This window comes from Oncorhynchus nerka, linkage group LG7 (assembly GCF_034236695.1).
Source record: "Oncorhynchus nerka isolate Pitt River linkage group LG7, Oner_Uvic_2.0, whole genome shotgun sequence".
Taxonomy (NCBI): domain Eukaryota; kingdom Metazoa; phylum Chordata; class Actinopteri; order Salmoniformes; family Salmonidae; genus Oncorhynchus; species Oncorhynchus nerka.
In genome coordinates this window covers 30,669,081-30,688,988 of record NC_088402.1, presented here as the reverse complement: position 1 = coordinate 30,688,988, position 19,908 = coordinate 30,669,081, and the positions used below count along the sequence as shown (strand labels likewise).

The 19,908-nt window shown below is 42.8% G+C and overlaps 1 protein-coding gene across 9 annotated transcripts in view; it reads right to left on the bottom strand.

Moving 5' to 3' along the window:
* Positions 1 to 19,908, bottom strand: part of LOC115132127 (receptor-type tyrosine-protein phosphatase U-like) — a 310,999-nt gene that overhangs the window by 204,116 nt on the left and 86,975 nt on the right. For all 9 annotated transcript variants that reach the window (XM_065020406.1, XM_065020409.1, XM_065020410.1 and 6 more), the window contains exon 2: positions 1,625 to 1,753. In XM_065020406.1, the coding sequence (XP_064876478.1) occupies positions 1,625 to 1,753 (129 nt within the window). The remainder of the gene's footprint in view (positions 1 to 1,624; positions 1,754 to 19,908) is intronic.

The following is a 19,908-nucleotide window of genomic DNA, read 5'->3' as shown; positions in this document are numbered from 1 at the left end:
ATGGGCTAGTGAGTAACGCCAGGAAATGGCCGTAATGGATGACGTACATGCATTTTTGAGTGACGTGCATTGATTGTCAAGTTCAAGTTGACATTGAAATGGATGCCAACTGTTACGCACAGAAAATGTATAAATAAATTCACTCTCACAAAGCAGCTTGAATAATTGTCTAAAAGGTTGTCTGTTCATGAAGTGATTTTAGCCTGTGTGCTGTGGGTTTGTAAGCTACTGCCTCAAGTAGTCCAAACAATAGGTACTTAGCATGGAAAACCCTCAACAGAGTAGTGCATTTCATATAGTCTTTATTCCTCATCCCCGAGAGGGAGTGTCTGTGATGATGAATAAAGACATGACTGAAGCAGTCCACTTCAACGTTTTAAAGACACACACGCACACACTCCACTTCAATCCCACATGTACCCCATCTGAAGACCTCTAACAGATGAAAGATAAAAAATTAGGGGGAAAAAGGAAGCTAAAAAGGTTTCTGCTACTGGCCCCTGAGGAACACCAGGAAGTATAATCAGCAGTGTGACCCAATCAGCAGTGACCCATGGCCAATCAGCCAATCCCAGGGAGGAAGTTCATTAACTAACCCCATTTTGCCTCCGGAGCGGAGAGATGTGTGTGTGTGTGCCCAGAACAGCGGAACAAGTGTTTGATAACACAGCAGATGCATTATGCAGAATCCGGATGCTCTGCAAGGCCCTTCTCCTGCACACACACACACACACACACACACACACACACACACACACACATGAATAGCAGTCACAGTTCACCTGTGCTAGTGAATATCCCGTCATTACATGCGGCGCCCGCACATGGACAGTTTCTCTGAGGCTTGGAGAAGCTCACACACCATTTCCCTCAATGGTGGCAGGAAGCTTTAAATAAACATGCAGGTTGTATGTGTGTGTGCAGCAAATATGGGCACGGAATAAGGCTTGGGTTCCCAGAGTGTGTGTGTGTTTGGAAAAAGGGTGTTTTAGGGTTAGGGGTTAGATTTAGGGTTACAATTAGGGTTAGGGAAAATAGGATTTTGAATGGGAATCAATTGCTTGGTCCCCACAAGATAATAAAGTGTGTGTGGTGTGTGTGTGTGTGTGGGGGGGGGGGGGGTGCGTGCGTGGAACGAGGCTTGGCCCCCTGCTGGAGCATGACTAACTTACCTACCTAGAAAAACAGTGATAGAGCACATGCAGAAAGACCACCTGGCGGTATGGGGATGATGGAAACAGACTCTGAGCTAATGGAAATGCTGGGCCTGTTTTACTCCCCTTCTGTTTCATACACAGCAGGCTGCTGAGGGGAGGACGGCTCATTATATTGATTGGAATGGAGTGAATGGAATGGTATCAAACACATGAAAACCATTTCATCCATTCCAGCCATTACTATGAGCCCATCCTCCCCAATTAACGTTCCACCAACCTCCTGTCGTTTCAAAACCTAGCTAGCATACTAACTTAGGCTCAATTCCAAAGTTCTGTGAAGTGTGCATTTGGACAATGGGATAGAGTTTTTGGGACCCTTTGCTGAAATGTACATCAGAAATGATGTTCATTAGATGAAGATGAAGACCTAGGGTTATAAACCACATTGGAACCGTGTTGAGATGTACCTCGTAGCAGGTCTGCGGTGCTGTGTGGCCAGTTGTATGTCCTCATCAGCTGCCAGTCAAAGTCGTCCTCCTGTCCCTGCTTGTACTCACACAGTCCAGGGTCAGAGTCTTCGTCAAAGGTACAGCCAGCTGTACGGGTAAGAAAGAGAGGGGAAATGGTGGTTAGAAGGCATCAATACTGAATAAATAAACCAACTTACAACTCAAACAGCCTTTGTGGGTCAAAGTCTGTTCCCCTGCTCTTCAAGCAAAAAGAACATGCCTAAATATATTTTAAAAATATATATTTCTGAGTTTGTCTGTTTTTGTTTGAGAACCACTTTGTTTTTAAGGCATCAATGAAATGACAAAGAAAATCCATACCTCATATCTTTCCTTTGTTCTTTGGGAAGCGCAAGAGAAAATTACTCTCAAAGACTTCGAATAAATAATGAGCTCTATTAAAGGGACAACAGCAGCAGCACTGCAACTATGGGCACTCAGGACCAAACTCATACATCATCACAGGCAGACTATAAATGCCTACATTAAAAAAAACTTTACACTCGCCCCTAAAAGCTTTATTTTCTGTCCAAATAACATTTAATAGTTGTAATCTAGGTGGCATTGCAGCATGGCGACAGGGTCTGGCTGAGTATACCTCTCTGGTCCTTCTGTCCATTTCCCCCTGGGGAATCTATGGGCGGCATCCCAAATGGCACCCTATTCCCTACAGTATATAGTGCACTACTTTTGACCAGTGCCCATAAGGCACTATATAGGAAATAGGGTTCCATTTGAGACAGAGCCATGGTCATTTTGCCCCATTAGTCTTTTGGTGTGAAAATAGCAGGCCAGCTACAGGTCACCGAGATAGGGCTGGGATGACAGGTGGGGCTGGTGGTGCCAGGGTAGGGAGGTAGTGGCACTATCACATCTGATGGGGATGGCGAGGAGAGGGTGGGGGCTCTAAACCAGACAGGGAGTCAAGGTGACCTTTACCACCCTGTCAAGCTCATCGTCCCAGTTCATAGTACCGTCTCTCAGCTCTCATCACACCAACCACAGGCTTTAAAGCCAGCAGCTGCACAAAAACCCAGAACAAGATGGTCCTAAATGAAAGGCAATCGCTAAATGCTGCATATCTCCTATGTCAAAATGGACCATACATAACATAACATGATACACTGTACACAGGGAAGTTTGTTGATAAGGTGAATAGACTAAAGTAGTACTACTCAGGTTGCTATGGTACCAGTGGAGAGCCACAGTTTTGGCCCTTGGATTGAGTTTGACTGGACCAGTGAGAGTAGCAGGAGTGGACCCCTGGTGGTGGGTGGGCAAGCAGAAGAAATGCATATTCACTTAACATAAAGTCCAGTTTACTTCCACAGGCACAGTCCCCTGTTGCGCACACACACACACACACACACACACACACACACACACACACACACACACACACACACACACACACACACACACACACGGCTCTCCATTAACTCAAATAGCCCTAGTGTGGTAGGCAGGCCAAACAGCCTTTACTTTAACTCCAACAGTCCACAGTTTAGTGTATATCCCAGGACCCTCTGGGCTAAGTGATCATATTAAGCCTTAGCAGGAGTAGAGCACTGAACAGGACTTGTGTTAAAGAGTCACTGACTCCATGCCAGGCCCTGCTTAAAAGCATCCCACCTGGTCGGCCGGAAAACCAACACACACACACACACACACACACACGCCCGTCGCCCGCTGTTCTCTTTTGTGATTTGTTTGGGAAATCCATCTGTTTTCTTTCTTAATGTAGACTAACTTTTCTCCTGTTTGAAACAGCATGCAGAAGGCATTCCCTTTGCAATAAACCACCAAGACACTTTCTCTTTTTCTTATTTTCTTCAGGGCTAGACGTGTCAGCTAATTTGCGGACTACTTTCCACTTTTCCTTCCTGCTGACTAAGTAGCATCAACCCCCCTTCTTCCTCATCCCCTTCTCCCATAGTCCGATCTTCTCATCTCCTCTTCCCTTCACCTCCTGAAGCGAGCTGTGTGTTTCCGGGTGTGTAAGCAGATCACAGATTAAATTGCGTATTCTTGTCTGAGGGCTGGTTGTTGTGTAAGCTATCCACTGAGTAGAGGAGAGAAGAGAGGACACTGGGTGAAAAGGGCCATTATCAGGGGATATCTTGATGCATTTGGAAAGTAGTCAGACCCCTTAAATTCAGACCCCTTCAATACAGCCTTATTCTAAAATGGATGACAAATGTTTTATCCTCATAAATCTATATACAATACTCCATAATGACAAAGTGAAAATAGGTTTTTAGACATTATTACAAATGTATTAAAAGTAAAACACAGAAATACCCTATTTACATACAGTACCAGTCAAAAGTTGACACACCAACTCATTCAAGGGTTTTTCTTTATTTTACTATTTTCTACATTGTAGAATAATAGCGAAGACATCAAAACTATGAAATAACACATATAGAATCATGTAGTGACCAAAAAAAGAGAGATTCTTCAAAGTAGCCACCCTTTATCTTTATGACAGCTTTGCACACTCTTGGCATTCTCTCAACCAGCTTCAACTGGAATGCTTTTCCAACGGTCTTGAAAGAGTTTCCACATATGCTGAGAACTTGATGGCTGCTTATCCTTCACTCTGCGGTCCAACTCAACCCAAACCATCTCAATTGGGTTGAGGTCGGGTGATTGTGGAGGCCAGGTCATCTGATACATCACTCTCCTTCTTGGAGGTGTGTCTTGGGTCATTATCCTGTAGAAAAACAAATGATAGTCCCAGTAAGCCCAAACCAGATGGGATGGCGTATCACTGTAGAATGCTGTGGTAGCCAGGCTGGTTATGTGTGCCTTGAATTCTAAATAAATCACAGATAGTGTCACCAGCAAAGCACCCCACATCATCACACCTCCTCCTCCATGCTTCATGGTGGGAACCACACATGCGGAGATCATCCGTTCACCTACTCTGCATCTCACAAAAACACGGGAGTTGGAACAAAAGGACGAAAGGACAGATTTTCACTGGTCTAATGTCCATGCTCGTATTTCTTGGCCCAAGCAAGTTTCTTCTTATTATTATTGATGTCCTTTAGTAGTGGTTTCTTTTCAGGATTTTCGACCATGAAGTCCTGATTCACGCAGTCTCCTCTGAACAGTTGATGTTGAGATGTGTCTGTTACTTGAACTCTGTGAAGCATGTATTTGGGCTGTAATATCTGAGGCTAGTAACTGTAATGAACATATCCTCTGCAGCAGAGGTAACTCTGGGTCTTCCTTTCCTGTGGCGGTCTTCATGAGAGCCAGTTTCATCATAGCGCTTGATGGTTTTTGCTACTGTGCTTCAAGAAACTTTCAGTTCTTGAAATGTCTCTTACTGACAGACCTTCATGTCTTAAAGTAATGATGGACTGTCATTTCTCTTTGCTTATTTGAGCTGTTCTTGCCATAATATGGACTTGGTCTTTTGCCATATAGGGCTTTCTTCTGTATACCACCTATACCTCAAACACATTAAGGAAGAAAGACATTCTACAAATTAACTTTTAACATGGCACACCTGTTAATTGAAATGCATTCCAGGTGACAACCTCATAAAGCTGGTTGAGAGAATGCCAAGACTGCGCAAAGCTGTCATCAAGGCAAAGGGTGGCTACTTTGAAGAATCTCAAATATAAGACATTTGGTCTGAATACTTTCCAAATGCACTGTACATGTTTCCAGATATCTGATATTTTCTTAGATAAAATGAACAGACATGCTCCAGATACCCATGTCCTTCATTTCATATACAGAGCTAAAATATTCTCCGTAATGGGACAGTTTCTATACAGTATGCATCCAATCCGGACCTCAGAAATCTCCCTCCTACCATATGAGTCCATATAAGACACACACCTGATGCTCGTGCACCTAGAATATTCTAACGCCGGAAAGGAGAAGTATCAACATGCTGACATATCTAAGCCTTTATACTTAGGCATGAACGAATCCAAATATTTTCTGAAAAGTATCATATCTGTAGTCATTACCTGTTCATTTAAGTATCCGTATAAAAAACTAAATTCAAAAGCTAACCTTAGACGATATGTACTCATCCTCGTATGTCTGATCAAAAATGGGCTAAAGCCTACTCATAAAATGTCCAGCACCCAAATAATTTGACCTATTCAGGTGCTGAAAATCATTGTGCTTCTTCACATGAAGGTGATATATCTGAGCATACATTTGCACTATATTCAGTGGCAGGCACAATATTTGGAAAGGCAAACATCGTAATATTTAATCAAGGTTGCTATTTCCAAAGCACATCTGCTATTTCTGTTTTTTTTAAATGCAGCATAGGAAATCCAGAGCTCCAATCACAACATGTTTTCTCTAAAGATGCAAACGTAAGCCAATCTTTGCTAAAAAATTATTTTTATTTATTTAACAGAAAATAAAAGTTCCACCACTGCAATACCCCTGCTTGCCATGTTTGTTATGGACGATGGGTGCAGATTGGGTTGTCAGCAGCGGCCTCTTGCACTCCAGACCCATCGTGGTGGTAGTGTTGGTCTGTGATCTACTCCAAATTGTCAGCGCATAAATCTAGCTAACGTAAACTCACCCCATTCCGTACAAATGTTGCGCAACCGCAACATTCAAACGAGGCTTCAAAGAAAACTAATGTGACTGTAGCGACTGTGTTGACTTCAAAATCGGGGGTGTGAACTAGGTTTCTATTCAAGCGTTGATCGTCATGGTAATGGCTGTATAGTACTGGAGAAAAGTTGAAAAAACTGACCCTCCGTTACATCTTGACGTGTCATGTCGTAATGTACAGCACACATAAAGCAACTATTTCTGTCTTACAATCTCTCTCCACCAGGTGTAGCACTGGTCTCATCCTTTAAAAACAAGAAATGAACAGTGACGGGGGTAAGGGGGGGAAAACTAGTCATTTTTTGCGTCATCATTGCATGCGATCATCATTCTCAAAGCCGCTGTTAACTTCTAAGATCACTTTAGCACCGCCCTAAAAACCCCATTCAAATTCGACACAAACCTTCAAATAGGTACGTAATGACACATTATATATATCTTTATAGTGTTTTATTTACATTTTAGAGGCGATAAGGTGATAAGTGTGACAGATTGAGTGAAAAAAAAGCAATTTTCCCACACAACATCTCTCCTCACGATCACACATTAGTTTCGCTTCCCCACCCGCCATTTTTAAAATGACCCGACGGGGCTCATTGCCTGCTTGAATCATGCAGAAACGGGCAGCGTTTAGGTCATGTAATTGATTATGTTGGAAAGGGGAGAAATTGTGCTTTACAATGGTATTGACATTACAGTTGATCTGGAAGTATTACGTTTTGGGGCGCTAAAATAAGGGCAATTGTACGGACCAAGGCGATGTACGAGTTTACGTGAGTCTACATTAGCTAGCTAGCCCTACTGGCTGCTGGCGAAATTAACCAAAATTTTTGATTCCAGTTACTAAGATAAATAAAACATCTCAAATTAGCGTTAACTTCTTCGAGGTATTTTCTTAACAACTTCTCACTTCTTTGTTTTTCTGGTTGTCAATTCGAGCACACAGCGTTTAATTTACACAGTCATTTGATTTGTGGCGCCAAAATTCAATAATGCCAGTTGGAACTCCACAGCACAAAATACGTTATTATTGTTGCTAGGCTACCAGTGCTTTTAGCTTGGGGATTGTGTGCACCTTTATCCAGAGGGAATACAACAATTATAAATACTGTCTGAACGAATGACATGGATTTAATATTTGTCAAATGATGATCTCCTTAAAACTTAAATAAGCATCCGAAATGTTCCTTATTTATTATATCAAAATGCATATCAAGATCCTAATATGGACCTCAGTCAAGAGCATGTGTATAGTAAAAAGAAAAAGACAGAAAATAAGATGTCCACATTGGCCTCAAGATGTCCACATATCTCAAGGATATCTAAAGTGTAAATATCTGCCCATACAATGTATGATATCTGGAGGGAATCCCCAAAATAATTGTACATTAAATAAAAATATGGATTTCATATTTATCAAATGATTGTGCATGTGCTAAAAACTCATAAATGCATCAGAAATCGTCCTCGTTTTCAGCATATGAAAAAGCATATCAAGGTCTGGATAAGAACATCAGCCAAGAAAAGCATATCTGGAATCTATATAGCTTCATATCTTGAATTTGCTGAGAAAACACGGATACAGTCAGTGTTGGTCAACATAAAGAGAGAAAGTAGGATGTCACATACAGTATCTCAGGATATTGAATGAGTTCATATCCGGCCATAGGAAAAGTCCATGTGTGATATTCGGAGTAAACCCAATATCATATATGTCTAAAAGACATCTGGATTCAGAATTTGTCAGGATATCCATTGGAAAAGGTCTGTGTTCTCTAGAATATCAAAAACGTGTCATGTGAAGATATCCCCTGATGTGGACCCTTTTCCTCCAGTGGGAGAGGAGAATTTGAGATGAAGAGGAGGAAGGGCTCAGCCTTATACAAAGTTTATCCTCGCTTAGTTTCAGGAAGTAAATGTCACCATCATCAGATACGTTCCACTGATTTCCCTCATTAAGATTCATCCTTCCATTGCTCCTCTACTTCACACACACACCTCTCAGTGCCCAAATGAGCTTCTCAGGCAAGGGGAGGCCTAGCCCATGTCATTCTAAAAGTAATGTGCATACATTTGTGTGTATCTAGGGTGTGTGTGCATGAGTGCGGGCGGGTGTGCCTGCGTGCATGTACGCCTGTAATTCAATGTGGTATTTTATTAGGATCCCCATTAGCTGTTACAAAAGCAGCAGCTACTCCTCCTGGGGTCCAGACAAAACATGACAAAATACAGAACATCAATAGACAATGGACATATCAAGGACAGAACTACATACATTTTTTTTTAAGGGAAACGTAGCCTACATATCAATGCATACACACAAACTACCTAGGTCAAATAGGGGAGAGGAGTTGTTAATCATTCACCTGAACAAAATTAGAAAATGTAATTTCCGAAAGAAATTGGCGGTGGAAAGGCTTGTAAGAATGAATAAATGATAAATGTGTGTTTACTAAGAACAACAAAAACAGACGCAGAGCACTTTCTGACGTTTAAACTGTCCAGAGACACAGGAACCAAAGTGCCATTCTCTTTCCATGTAGCAGCTGTTAGTCTTTAGCTAATTGCTTTTAATTGCTGAGATGGCACACTGCCACACGCATGTACACACACACACATGCACACACACACACACACACACACACACACATGCACACACACATGCACACACACACACACACACACACACACACACACACACACACACACACACACACACACACACACACACACACACCAGGCTCCAGAGCAACTTGTGGTGTTGTAGACATACATATAGAATACATTAAATGACACAACAATGGGGCTATCTTTTACATAGAAGCAAAGGGCCCTGCCATGCCAAATAGGGCTTTATGTATTATATGCTAGCCAGATCCTAGCTGTCCTCCTCCTGTAATACTGTTTCACCTACTATAGCTTCCTTACTATTTATTCTATTATATAAAACACTAAATCCGGAAGCCCCCCCACCCACAAATACACAGTTTCCTGCCAACAGTTTATAATCCTGTTAAAATAAGTCTTTAAGAAAACGTTATTAAAGAGAGAAAGCCTCTGAAGTTGAATCCACATCAAACCAGGAAGTTTTGAGTAGAGGGGATCAAATGGGCTGTGTTTGTAAGCCATTTAAAAAGATGCTCGGGCCATTGACTGGGCTAATATCTTATACTGGGAGGCTTTGAGTTTAACTCCAGCACATTAGTAGTCTTTGAAAGGGATCAAAGTCATGTACTGGGCTGTGTGTGTGTGTGTGTGTGTGTGTGTGTGTGTGTGTGTGTGTGTGTGTGTGTGTGTGTGTGTGTGTGTGTGTGTGTGTGTGTGTGTGTGTGTGTGTGTGGAGACTGTAATTCTCTAGTGGAGCATTCTGTCTCTTTGAAAGTTGGATAAAAGGCCACAGAGAGAGATACAGTCCCTTGCAAAAGTATCCATACCCCTCTAATTGTAACTTTTTGTCAACAATGAACACAAAATACTATGTAATGTCAAAGTGTAACTTTTTTGTTAAATTTTTTTTTAGATAAATGATAAATGAAATACCTCAAATACAGCCGTTACGTAAGTCAATACATGTTAGAAACCCCATTGGCAGCGATTACAGCTGTTAGTCTTCTTGGGTAAATCTCCAAGAGCTTTACACACCTGGATTGTGCAATATTAGCCCATTTTTCAAGCCCATTATAATTCTTCATGCTCTGTGAAGATGTTGGGGCTAGACCCCAAAGATGTTGGGGCTAGACCACGATTTTCAAATGTTGTCAGATTTTCTATATTTTTGTTCAAGACACATTTTTCATTTCATTTATTGTCATCACCACATAGGACATTAGGTCACACCGATGGACAACACACATTATGCAGAACATAATTAATGACACCTTCAGAAGTTTCTGACCACTGTAAAAATGCTTCTAAACATCAGTTCTAAACATCCGTAATGGATCCGTATTAAAGGATTTGAAGTCTACTTATTCCAATTACAGGGATTCAAAAGAGTCCTGTATTGTTATATTTTGAATCACTACCTCAATGAATCAGGAGTGGATAATATACGTGAATGCTGCCTTCCTTGGATGTGGTAGCCGTTTCTCAGGAAACTACCAATGAAAGTCGATAATGCAGACATTCGAATAAGACGCCACTTCTACCACGAAGGGTCACCCAAGAGCACCCCGTATGGGTTTTGGGTCTGATAAATGTGCGTGTCCCCGAAGTTCAGCACTAGTTGGCATATCTTAGCTCTAGAATTGTCATAGTTATCCAAGTAAGGTTGGAGTGATCAAAGGAACCATAACTGATCTAATGAGCCATTCGCAGTTTCACTGTACAGGCCTTGTGTATTTGGACTGCATTACTTAATTTTTAGGACAAGAATATTGCAGAAACAGTCTCCAAAAGAGGCACAGCTGATGTGGGGTCCTCCAATCACGTATGCCAATCGGTCAGGAGGAGTGAAACTGGTAGGAGGGACAAAGGGGATGGATGGTCTAATGCAGGGAGTGAGAACCAGGAATGGGTGCACCACAGCCAGCCCCCAATATCTGCCTGCACCATCACTAGAGTCAGGTAAAATAACTAGAGCCTTCCCAGTGGGCAGAGACAGACCCAGAGGTTGCAGGAACAATGTCCACATGCCGAGAGTGAGAAACCACCGTCTTCATGTCACACCAAGGGGAAAACGCTGTCACACTGTTGGACATATCAGGTTGTATGGTCAATGTTGGTCCTTACTGTTAACAGTACGCCTTCTATATGATTTCAACAACATGTTTACATTGCTTTTATTTATTTCAATAATCAACAAAAAAGTTTGGACATTCCTACTCAGGATTTATTTTTACTATTTTTGACATTGAATAATAGCGAAGACATCAACACTATGAAATAACACATATGGAAACATGGAACCAAAAATATATTTTAGATTTTAGATTCTTCAAAGTAGCCACCCATTGCCTTGACAGCTTTGCACAGTCTTGGCATTCTTTCAACCAGTTTCACCTGGAATGCTTTTCCAACAGTCTTGAAGGAGTTCCCACATATGCTGAACACTTGTTGGCTGCTTTTCATTCACCCCGCGGTACAACTCATCCCAAACCATCTCAATTGGGTTGAGGTTGGGTGATTGCTGAGGGCAGGTCATCTGATGCAACACTCCATCACTCTCCTTCTTGGTCAAATAGCCCTTACACAGCCTGGAGGTGTGTTGGGTCAGTGTCCTGTTGAACAACAAATGATAGTCCCGCTAAGCGCAAACAAGATGGGATGGTGTACGCTGCAGAATGCTGTGGTAGCCATGCTGGTTAAGTGTGCCTTGAATTTGAAATAAATCACAGACAGTGTCACCAGCAAAGCACCCCCACACCATCACACCTCCTCCTCCATGCTTCATGGTGGGAACCACACATGCAGAGATCATATGTTCACCTACTCTGCGTCTCACAAAGACACAAAGGTTGGAACCAAATCTCTCAAATTTGCACTCATCAGACCAAAGGACAGATTTCCACTGGTCTAATGTCCATTGCTCGTGCTTCTTGGCCCAAGCAAGTCTCTTCTACTTATTGGTGTCCTTTAGTTTCTTTGCAGCAATTCGACTATGGAGGCCTGATTTATGCAGTCTCCTCTGGCTGGTAACTCTAATTAACTCATCCTCTGCAGCAGAGGATAAATCTGGGTCTTCCCTCCTCATGAGAGCCAGTTTCATCATATCACTTGATGGTTTTTGCAACTGCACTTGAATAAACTTTAAAAGTTCTTGACATTTTCTGCATTGACTGAACTTCATGTCTTAAAGTAGTGATGGACTGTCATTTCTCTTTGCTTATTTGAGCTGTTCTTGCCATAATATGGACTTGGTCTTTTACCAAATAGGGCTATCTTCTGTATACCACCGCTACCTTGTCACAACACAACTGACTGGCTCTAATGCATTAAGAAGAAACGAAATTCCACAAATGAACATTTACCAAGGCACATCTGTTAATTGAAGTGCATTCCAGGTGACTACCTCATGAAGCTGATTGAGAGAACGCCAAGACTATGCAAAGCTGTCATCAAGGCAAAGGGTGGCTACTTTGAAGTATCTCAAATATAAAATATATTTTGAGTTGTTTAACACTTATTTGATTACTACATGATTCCATATGTGTTATTTCATAGTTTTGATGTCTTCACTATTATTGTACAACGTAGAAAATAGTAAAAATAAAGCAAACATTGTAAGGTAACCCACCCCAGCACAATGGAGACTGAAAGGATTCGTCATGGGACTTCAGATCCTCAAAAAGTTATACAGCTGCACCATTGAGAGCATCTTGACTGGCTGCACCACCACATGGTATGGCAACTGCTTGGCATCTGACCACAAGGCACTACAGAAGGTCGTGCATACAGCCCAGTGCATCACTGGGGCCGAGCTCACTGCCATCCAGGACCACAATACTAGGTGGTGTCAAAGGATTGCCATAGAAATGGTCACTCCAGCCACCCAAGTCATAGACTGTTCTCTCTCTCTGCTACCGCATAGCAAACGGTGCCAATGCAGCAAGTCTGGAACCAACAGGACGCTGAACAGCTTCTACCCCCAAGCCATAAGCCCACTAAATAGTTTGTCCGGGTATCATTTGTTTAACTATTTAACAATCTGCATTGACCATTTTTGCACAAAATATTTTGACTCATCGCATACGCTGCTATTACTGTTTATTGTCACAGAGAGCGCCGAAGAACATGGCTGACGTTTTACATTCGCCCAACCAATTGTGCTATTTTGTTATTTTTTTGCGTAACCTATTTTTTAAAACTTATTGTGTACATAACATTGCTGCTACCGTCTATTATGACTGAAAATAATTTATGGACATCAGAAAAGCGATTACTCACCACGGAGTGGAAAGAAACTTTTTCCTTGAACAAGTTCGACAAGAAGATTATCTTGCTTTCACTGGAACAGGCCCAGATTCGCGCCTTTAGCTTGAAGAAAAGACGCCAGAAAAGGGGCAGAGGAATGGGCATCCATCTGAGAATCCGGAGGCGAGCGAGGAAATTCCCACTGCCTTCCATTCTTCTTGCTAACACGCAATCATTGGAAAATTAAATTGATGTCCTACGATTAAGATTATCCTACCAACGGGACATTAAAAAACTGTAACATCTTATGTTTCACAGAGACGTGGCTGAACGAAGATACAGACAATATAGAGCCAGTGGGATGTTCCATGCACCGGCAGAACAGAGATGCTACCTCTGGTAAGACTAGGGGTGGGGGTGTGTGTCTATTTGTCAATAACAGATGTAATATTAACCTGTTAGTCCTATAGGGGCAGTATTTAATTTTTGGATAAAAAGACGTGCCCGTTTTAAGCGCAATATTTTGTCACGAAAAGATGCTCGAATATGCTTGGAATTGATAGCTTTGGAAAGAAGACAGTCTTACGTTTCCAGAAATGCAAAGATTTTCACTGTGAGTCCCTTAGAACAAATGTTTCCGGCAAAACCAAGATGTATGACCGACCAGGAAATGCACAGGATTTCTGAGGCTACGTTTTCCATGATCGCCTTATATGGCTGTGAATGCGACAGGAATGAACGGACTCTTTCTCTTGTTTCCCCAAGGTCTCTGCAGCATTGTGACGTATTTGTAGGCATATCATTGGAAGATTGACCATAAGAGACTACATTTACCAGGTGTCCCGCTAGGTGTCTGCGTGCCAATTGGTGCGCAAAAGTCAGGTCCCGGTATTTTTCCATTCAAATCTCAGAACAAACCAGGCTACAAGGACGGTGCTTTCAATGGAGAGAAATATGACAAACCACCTTCAGGATTGATTCAAACAACGTTTTCCATGTTTCAGTCGATATTATGGAGTTAATTCGGAAAAAAGTTCGATATGTAGGTGACTGAATTTTCGGTTAGTTTCGGTAGCCATATGCATAGTAACAAAAGGGAACGATGTGTCCTACACAAGAATCTTTCAGGAAAAACTGGACATCTGCTATGTAACTGAGAGTCTCCTCATTGAAACATCTGAAGTTCTTCAAATGTAAATTATTTTATTTGATTCCTTGGCTGGTTTTTGTGAATATGTTGCGTGCTAAATGCTAATGCTAACGCTAAGCTAGCTATCACCACTCTTACACAAATTAGTGATTTTCTCTGGTTCTAAAGCATATTTTGAAAATCTGAGACGACAGGATTGTTAAGAAAAGGATAAGCTTGAGAACAGGCATATTTATTTCGTTTCATTTGCGATTTTTAAAAATCGCTAACGTTGCGTTATGCTAATGAGCTTGAGGCTGTAGTAACGATACCGCATGCGGGATGGGGCGGACTAAGAGGTTAAAGAAGTCTCGAGGTATTGCTTGCCTGAGGTAGAGTACCTTATGATAAGCTGTACACCACACAATCAACCAAGAGCGTTCTCACATGTATTATTCATAGCTGTCTACTTACTACCACAAAACAAAGCTGTCACTAAGACCACGCTCAACCAACTCCATAAGGCCATAAGCAAAGAAGAAAATGCTCACCCAGAAGTGGCGCTCCTAGTGGCCAGGGACTTTAATGCAGGCAAACTTAAATCAGTTTTACCAAATTTTTACCAGCATGTCACATGTGCAACCAGGGGGGAAGAAATCCTAGACCACCTTCACTCCACACACAGAGATGCATACAAAGCTCTCCCCCGCCCTCTATTTGGCAAATCTGACCATACTTCTATCCTCCTGATTCCTGCTTTCAAGCAAAAACTAAAGCAGGAAGTACCAGTGACTCGCTCAATACGGAAGTGGTCAAATGACGAGGATGCTACACTACAGGACTGTTTTGCTAGCACAGACTGGAATATGTTCCGGGATTCATCCAATGGCATTGAGGAATACAACCCCTCAGTCATCGGCTTCATCAATAAGTGCATCGATGACGTCATCCCCACAGTGACTGTACGTACATATCCCAACCAGAAGCCATGGATTACAGGCAACATCCGCATCGAGCTAAAGGCTAGAGCTGCTGCTTTCAAGGAGCGGGAGACTAATCCGGACAATTATAAGAAATCTCGCTATGCCCTCAGACGAACCATCAAACAAGCAAAGCGTCAATACAGGATTAAGATTGAATCCTACTACACCGACTCTGATGCTTGTCGGATGTGGCAGGGCTTGAAAACTATTATGGACTACAAAGGGAAACCCAGACGTGAGCTTCCCAGTGATGCGAGCCTACAGGACGAGCTAAATGCCTTTTATGCTCGCTTTGAGGCAAACAACACTGAAGCATGCACGAGAGCTCCAGCTGTTCTGCATGACTGTGTGATAACGCTCTCGGTAGCCAATGTGAACAAAACCTGTAAACAGGTCAACATTCACAAAGCCGCTGGTCCAGACGGATTACCAGGACGTGTACTCAAAGCATGCGCAGACCAACTGTCAAGTATTTTCACTGACATTTTCAACCTCTCCCTGACCGAGTCTGCAATACCTACATGTTTCAAGCAGACCACCATAGTCCCTGTGCCCAAGGAAGCGAAGGTAACCTGCCTAAATGATTACCGCCCCGTGGCACTCACGTCGGTAGCCATGAAGTGCTTTGAAAGGCTGGTCATGGCTCACATCAACAGCATCCTCCTGGACACCCTAGACCCACTCCAATTCGCATACTGCCCCAACAGATCCACAGATGACGCAATCTCAATCGCACTCCACACTGCCCTTTCTCACCTGGACAAAGGAACACCTATGTGAGAATGCTGTTCATTGACTACAGATCAGCATTCAACACCATAGTGTCCACAAAGCTCATCATTAAGCTAAGGACTTTGGGACTGAACACCTCCCTCTGCAACTGGATCCTGGACTTCCTGACGGGCCATCCCCAGGTGGTAAGACTAGGCAACAACGTGTCTGCCACGCTGACCCTTAACACTGGGGCCCCTCAGGGGTTTGTACTTAGTCCCCTCCTGTATTCCTTGTTCACCCACGACTGCATGGCCAAACACAACTCAAAAAGCATCATTAAGTTTGCTGACGACACAACAGTGTGTCAGCGACTGATCAGCAACAACGATGAAACGGCCTGTAGGGAGGAGGTCAGAGAACTGGCAGCGTGGTGCAAGGACAACAACCTCTCCCTCAATGTGAGCAAGACAAAGGAGCTGATCTTGGACTACAGGAAAAGCCGGTCAGAACAGGCCCCCATTAACATCAACAGGGCTGTAGTGTAGCGTGTCACACCAAGTGGACAATTGTGTCACACCAAGTGGACATTGCTTTTAGGGACAAAATACATTCAACCAGAACTATTTGGAAATATCATGAATAGACTTGGGGAATATTGTTTTTTTTAAATAAACTTCTGTGTTATAACTTAAAGAGTAGGTGAAAGGAATATTCTTCATTTTTTTATTCATTCATTAAGTTCAAAGTTCCGCAATCTTACCTGGGACCATCACACCATTGGACAATTGTCACATTTGGTTCAAAAAGCTTTTGTGGTTATATCAACATTTTTGCCCATTTGTTAAGTTAAATGTGTTTGCCATCACAGACAAAAAAGGGTGTCAGGTCAACTACCCACATAGAGAAAGAAAAGGTATAAATGGAGAAAGGGAAGGCATGGGCAGTAGAGCTAGTGTCTGCGATGGACCCCATACCTTGGCCGTCCTCCCTGCTGCCGGTCTGCTTACCCAGTAAAGAGTGCACACCAGTGACCCTGAGTAATAGCCAGCGCACCTGGTACCTCATAAATACACCCTGATGGGGTAACAGAGGGAGGGAAGAAAAGAGGCAAGAGGGCACAGCACTCCTCCACAGCATTTATCCCGGAGAGAGGCTTGATAAATCAGGAGAGAAGGAGGAGGAGAAACTGCAGGAGAGGCGACGGGTGGAGAAAGTGGGAGAGGTGGAGGATTGAAGCAGGAGATGGAGAGGAAGAGCGAGACGAGAGGGGAGGAAGTAGAGGGTGGGAAAAAAAGAGGATGAGGAGAGGCGATAAAGAGAGGAGGAAAAGGACCATGCGGGAACTTTTCAAAGACAAATCATTTAAAGTCATTTAAAAACTCACGCCCCTGATTCAGAATGTCAAAGTTTAGCATTCGACGGAGACAAAACATAATCTAAATCTGATCCGAACTACAACACTCAATCATGAATGATTAATCTCAGAAGGATTATTTCAGTTTAATGACTGCCTCAGGATCAGAAACTGAAGGACGCACCGACCGCTGACATCTCTGATGACACAACTCCACACCACCCGTAGCATGCCAACTAGAATCACGGACGCCATCGAATCCCCACAAGATTGCATTTTTTACTGCATAATAAAACATATATGAAATTCCAAATTCCTTTCCCTTGAAGCTTTTTCACTGCTTTGACATTTCAGTGCCGACCAAATCTTATATCTAGGCTTGAAAAACATAGTTATTCTATCAACTGAATCAGCCCAACCAGGTGTGAAAAAATGCTGTAAAGTAAGAATGCTTTCAAAAATAGACATGTTAATAGATTATATTTATTAATTAACTAAATGCAAAGTGAGTGAACAGAAGAAAAGTCGACATCAAATCCATATCTGTTGTGACCACCGTTGGTCTTCAAAACAGCATCAATTCTGGTAGGTACACTTGCACACAGTAGGCATATAGTCAGGTGTATGACTAAACAATTCTACCAAACCGGTGCTAATGATCATCAATTCAATATGTGCGTAGGTTGAAACACAAATCATTAACTGAAACAGAAACAGCTGTGTAGGAGGAATAAAACTGGGTGAGGTACAGCCAAACTTAGCTAACAAGGGGAGGTTGCTGAAGACCTTTTACTGTCAAAAGACTGAGCACAGCAACAAGACACAAGGTAGTTATACTGCATCAGCAAGGTCTCTCCCAGGCAGAAACTTCAAGGCAGACATGGGTTTCCAGATGTGCTGTCGAAGCTCTTTTGAAGAAGCACAAAGAAACGAGCAACGTTGAGGACCGTAGACACAGTGGTCGGCCAAGGAAACTTACTGCAGCAGATGAAAGACACATCGTGCTTACTTCCCTTCGCAATCGGAAGATGTCCAGCAGTGCCATCAGCTCAGAATTGTTAGAAAACAGTGGGACCCTGGTACACCCATCTACTGTCTGGAGAAGTCTGGTCAGAAGTGGCCTTCATGGAAGACTTGCGGCCAAAAATCCATACAGTACCTCCGACGTGGCAACAAGGCTAAGCTACTCAACTATGCACCAAAACACAGGAACTGTGGTGCAGAAAAATGGCAGCAGGTGCTCTGGACTGACGAGTCAAAATAAATAAAAATATTTGTCTGTAGCAGAAGGCAGTTTGTTCGCCGAAGGGCTGGAGAGCGGTAGACGAATGAGTGTCTGCAGACAACAGTGAAGCATGGTGGACGTTCCATGCAAGTTTGGGGCTGCACTTCAGCAAATGGAGTTGGGGATTTGGTCAGAATTAATGGTTTCCTCAATGCTGAGAAGTACAGGCAGATACTTATGCATCATTCAATACCATCAGGGAGGCATCTGATTGACACCAAATGTATTCTGCAGCATGACAACGACCCCAAACGAAAGTCATTAAGAACTATCTTCAGCATAAAGAAGAACAAGGAATCCTGGAAGTGGTAGTACGGCCCCCACAGAGCCCTGATCTCTACATCATCGAGTCTGTCTGGGATTACATGAGAGAGAAGCACCTGAGGCTGCCTAAATCCACAGACGAACTGTGGTTAGTTTGGTGTTTGGGCCAACCTACCTACCAACCAATTGACGCTGTTTTGAAGGAAAACGGTGGTCACACCAAATATTGATTTGATGTAGATTTTTCCTCTGTTCACTCACTTTGCATTTTGTTAATTGACAAATATAGTATATTAACATGTCTATTTTTGAAAGCATTCTTACTTTACAGCATTTTTTCACACCAGCCTAAAACTTTTGCACAGTACTGCATACTGCATATAAGCTTGTGCAAATGTAGAATTACCCAGATGTATTCTATTGCCCACCTTCCAGTCACAATTCCTCAAAGGCAGGACAGGGGAGTAAGTGGAGGACAGGAGGAAGAGGACAGGATGTGATAGACAGGTACTGATAATATATAGACTGTATATACACTACATGGCCAAAAGTATGTGGACCCTCCATCAAATGAGTGGATTCGGCTATTTAGCCACACCCGTTGCTGACAGGTGTATAAAATCGAGCACACAGCCATGCAATCTCCATACATTGGCAGTAGAATGGCCCGTACTGAAGAGCTCAGTGACTTTTAACGTGGCACCATCATAGGATGTCACATTTCCAACAAGTCAGTTCAAAACAAGCAAAACTCACTATAGAACTGTTCTTCAGGAGCTTCATGGGTTACCAGGGATTCCATGGCCAAGCAGCCGCACACAGGCCTGATCCCTATGTGCAATGCCAAGCGTCGGCTGGAGCGCTGTAAAGCTCGCCACCATTGGACTCTGGAACAGTGGAAATGCGTTCTCTGGACTGATGAATCACGCTTCACCATTTGGCAGTCCGACGGACGGATCTGGGTTTGGCGGATGAGAGGAGAACGCTATCTGCCCCAATGCATAGTGCCAACTGTAAAGTTTGGTGGAGGAGGAATAATGGTCTGGAGCTATTTTC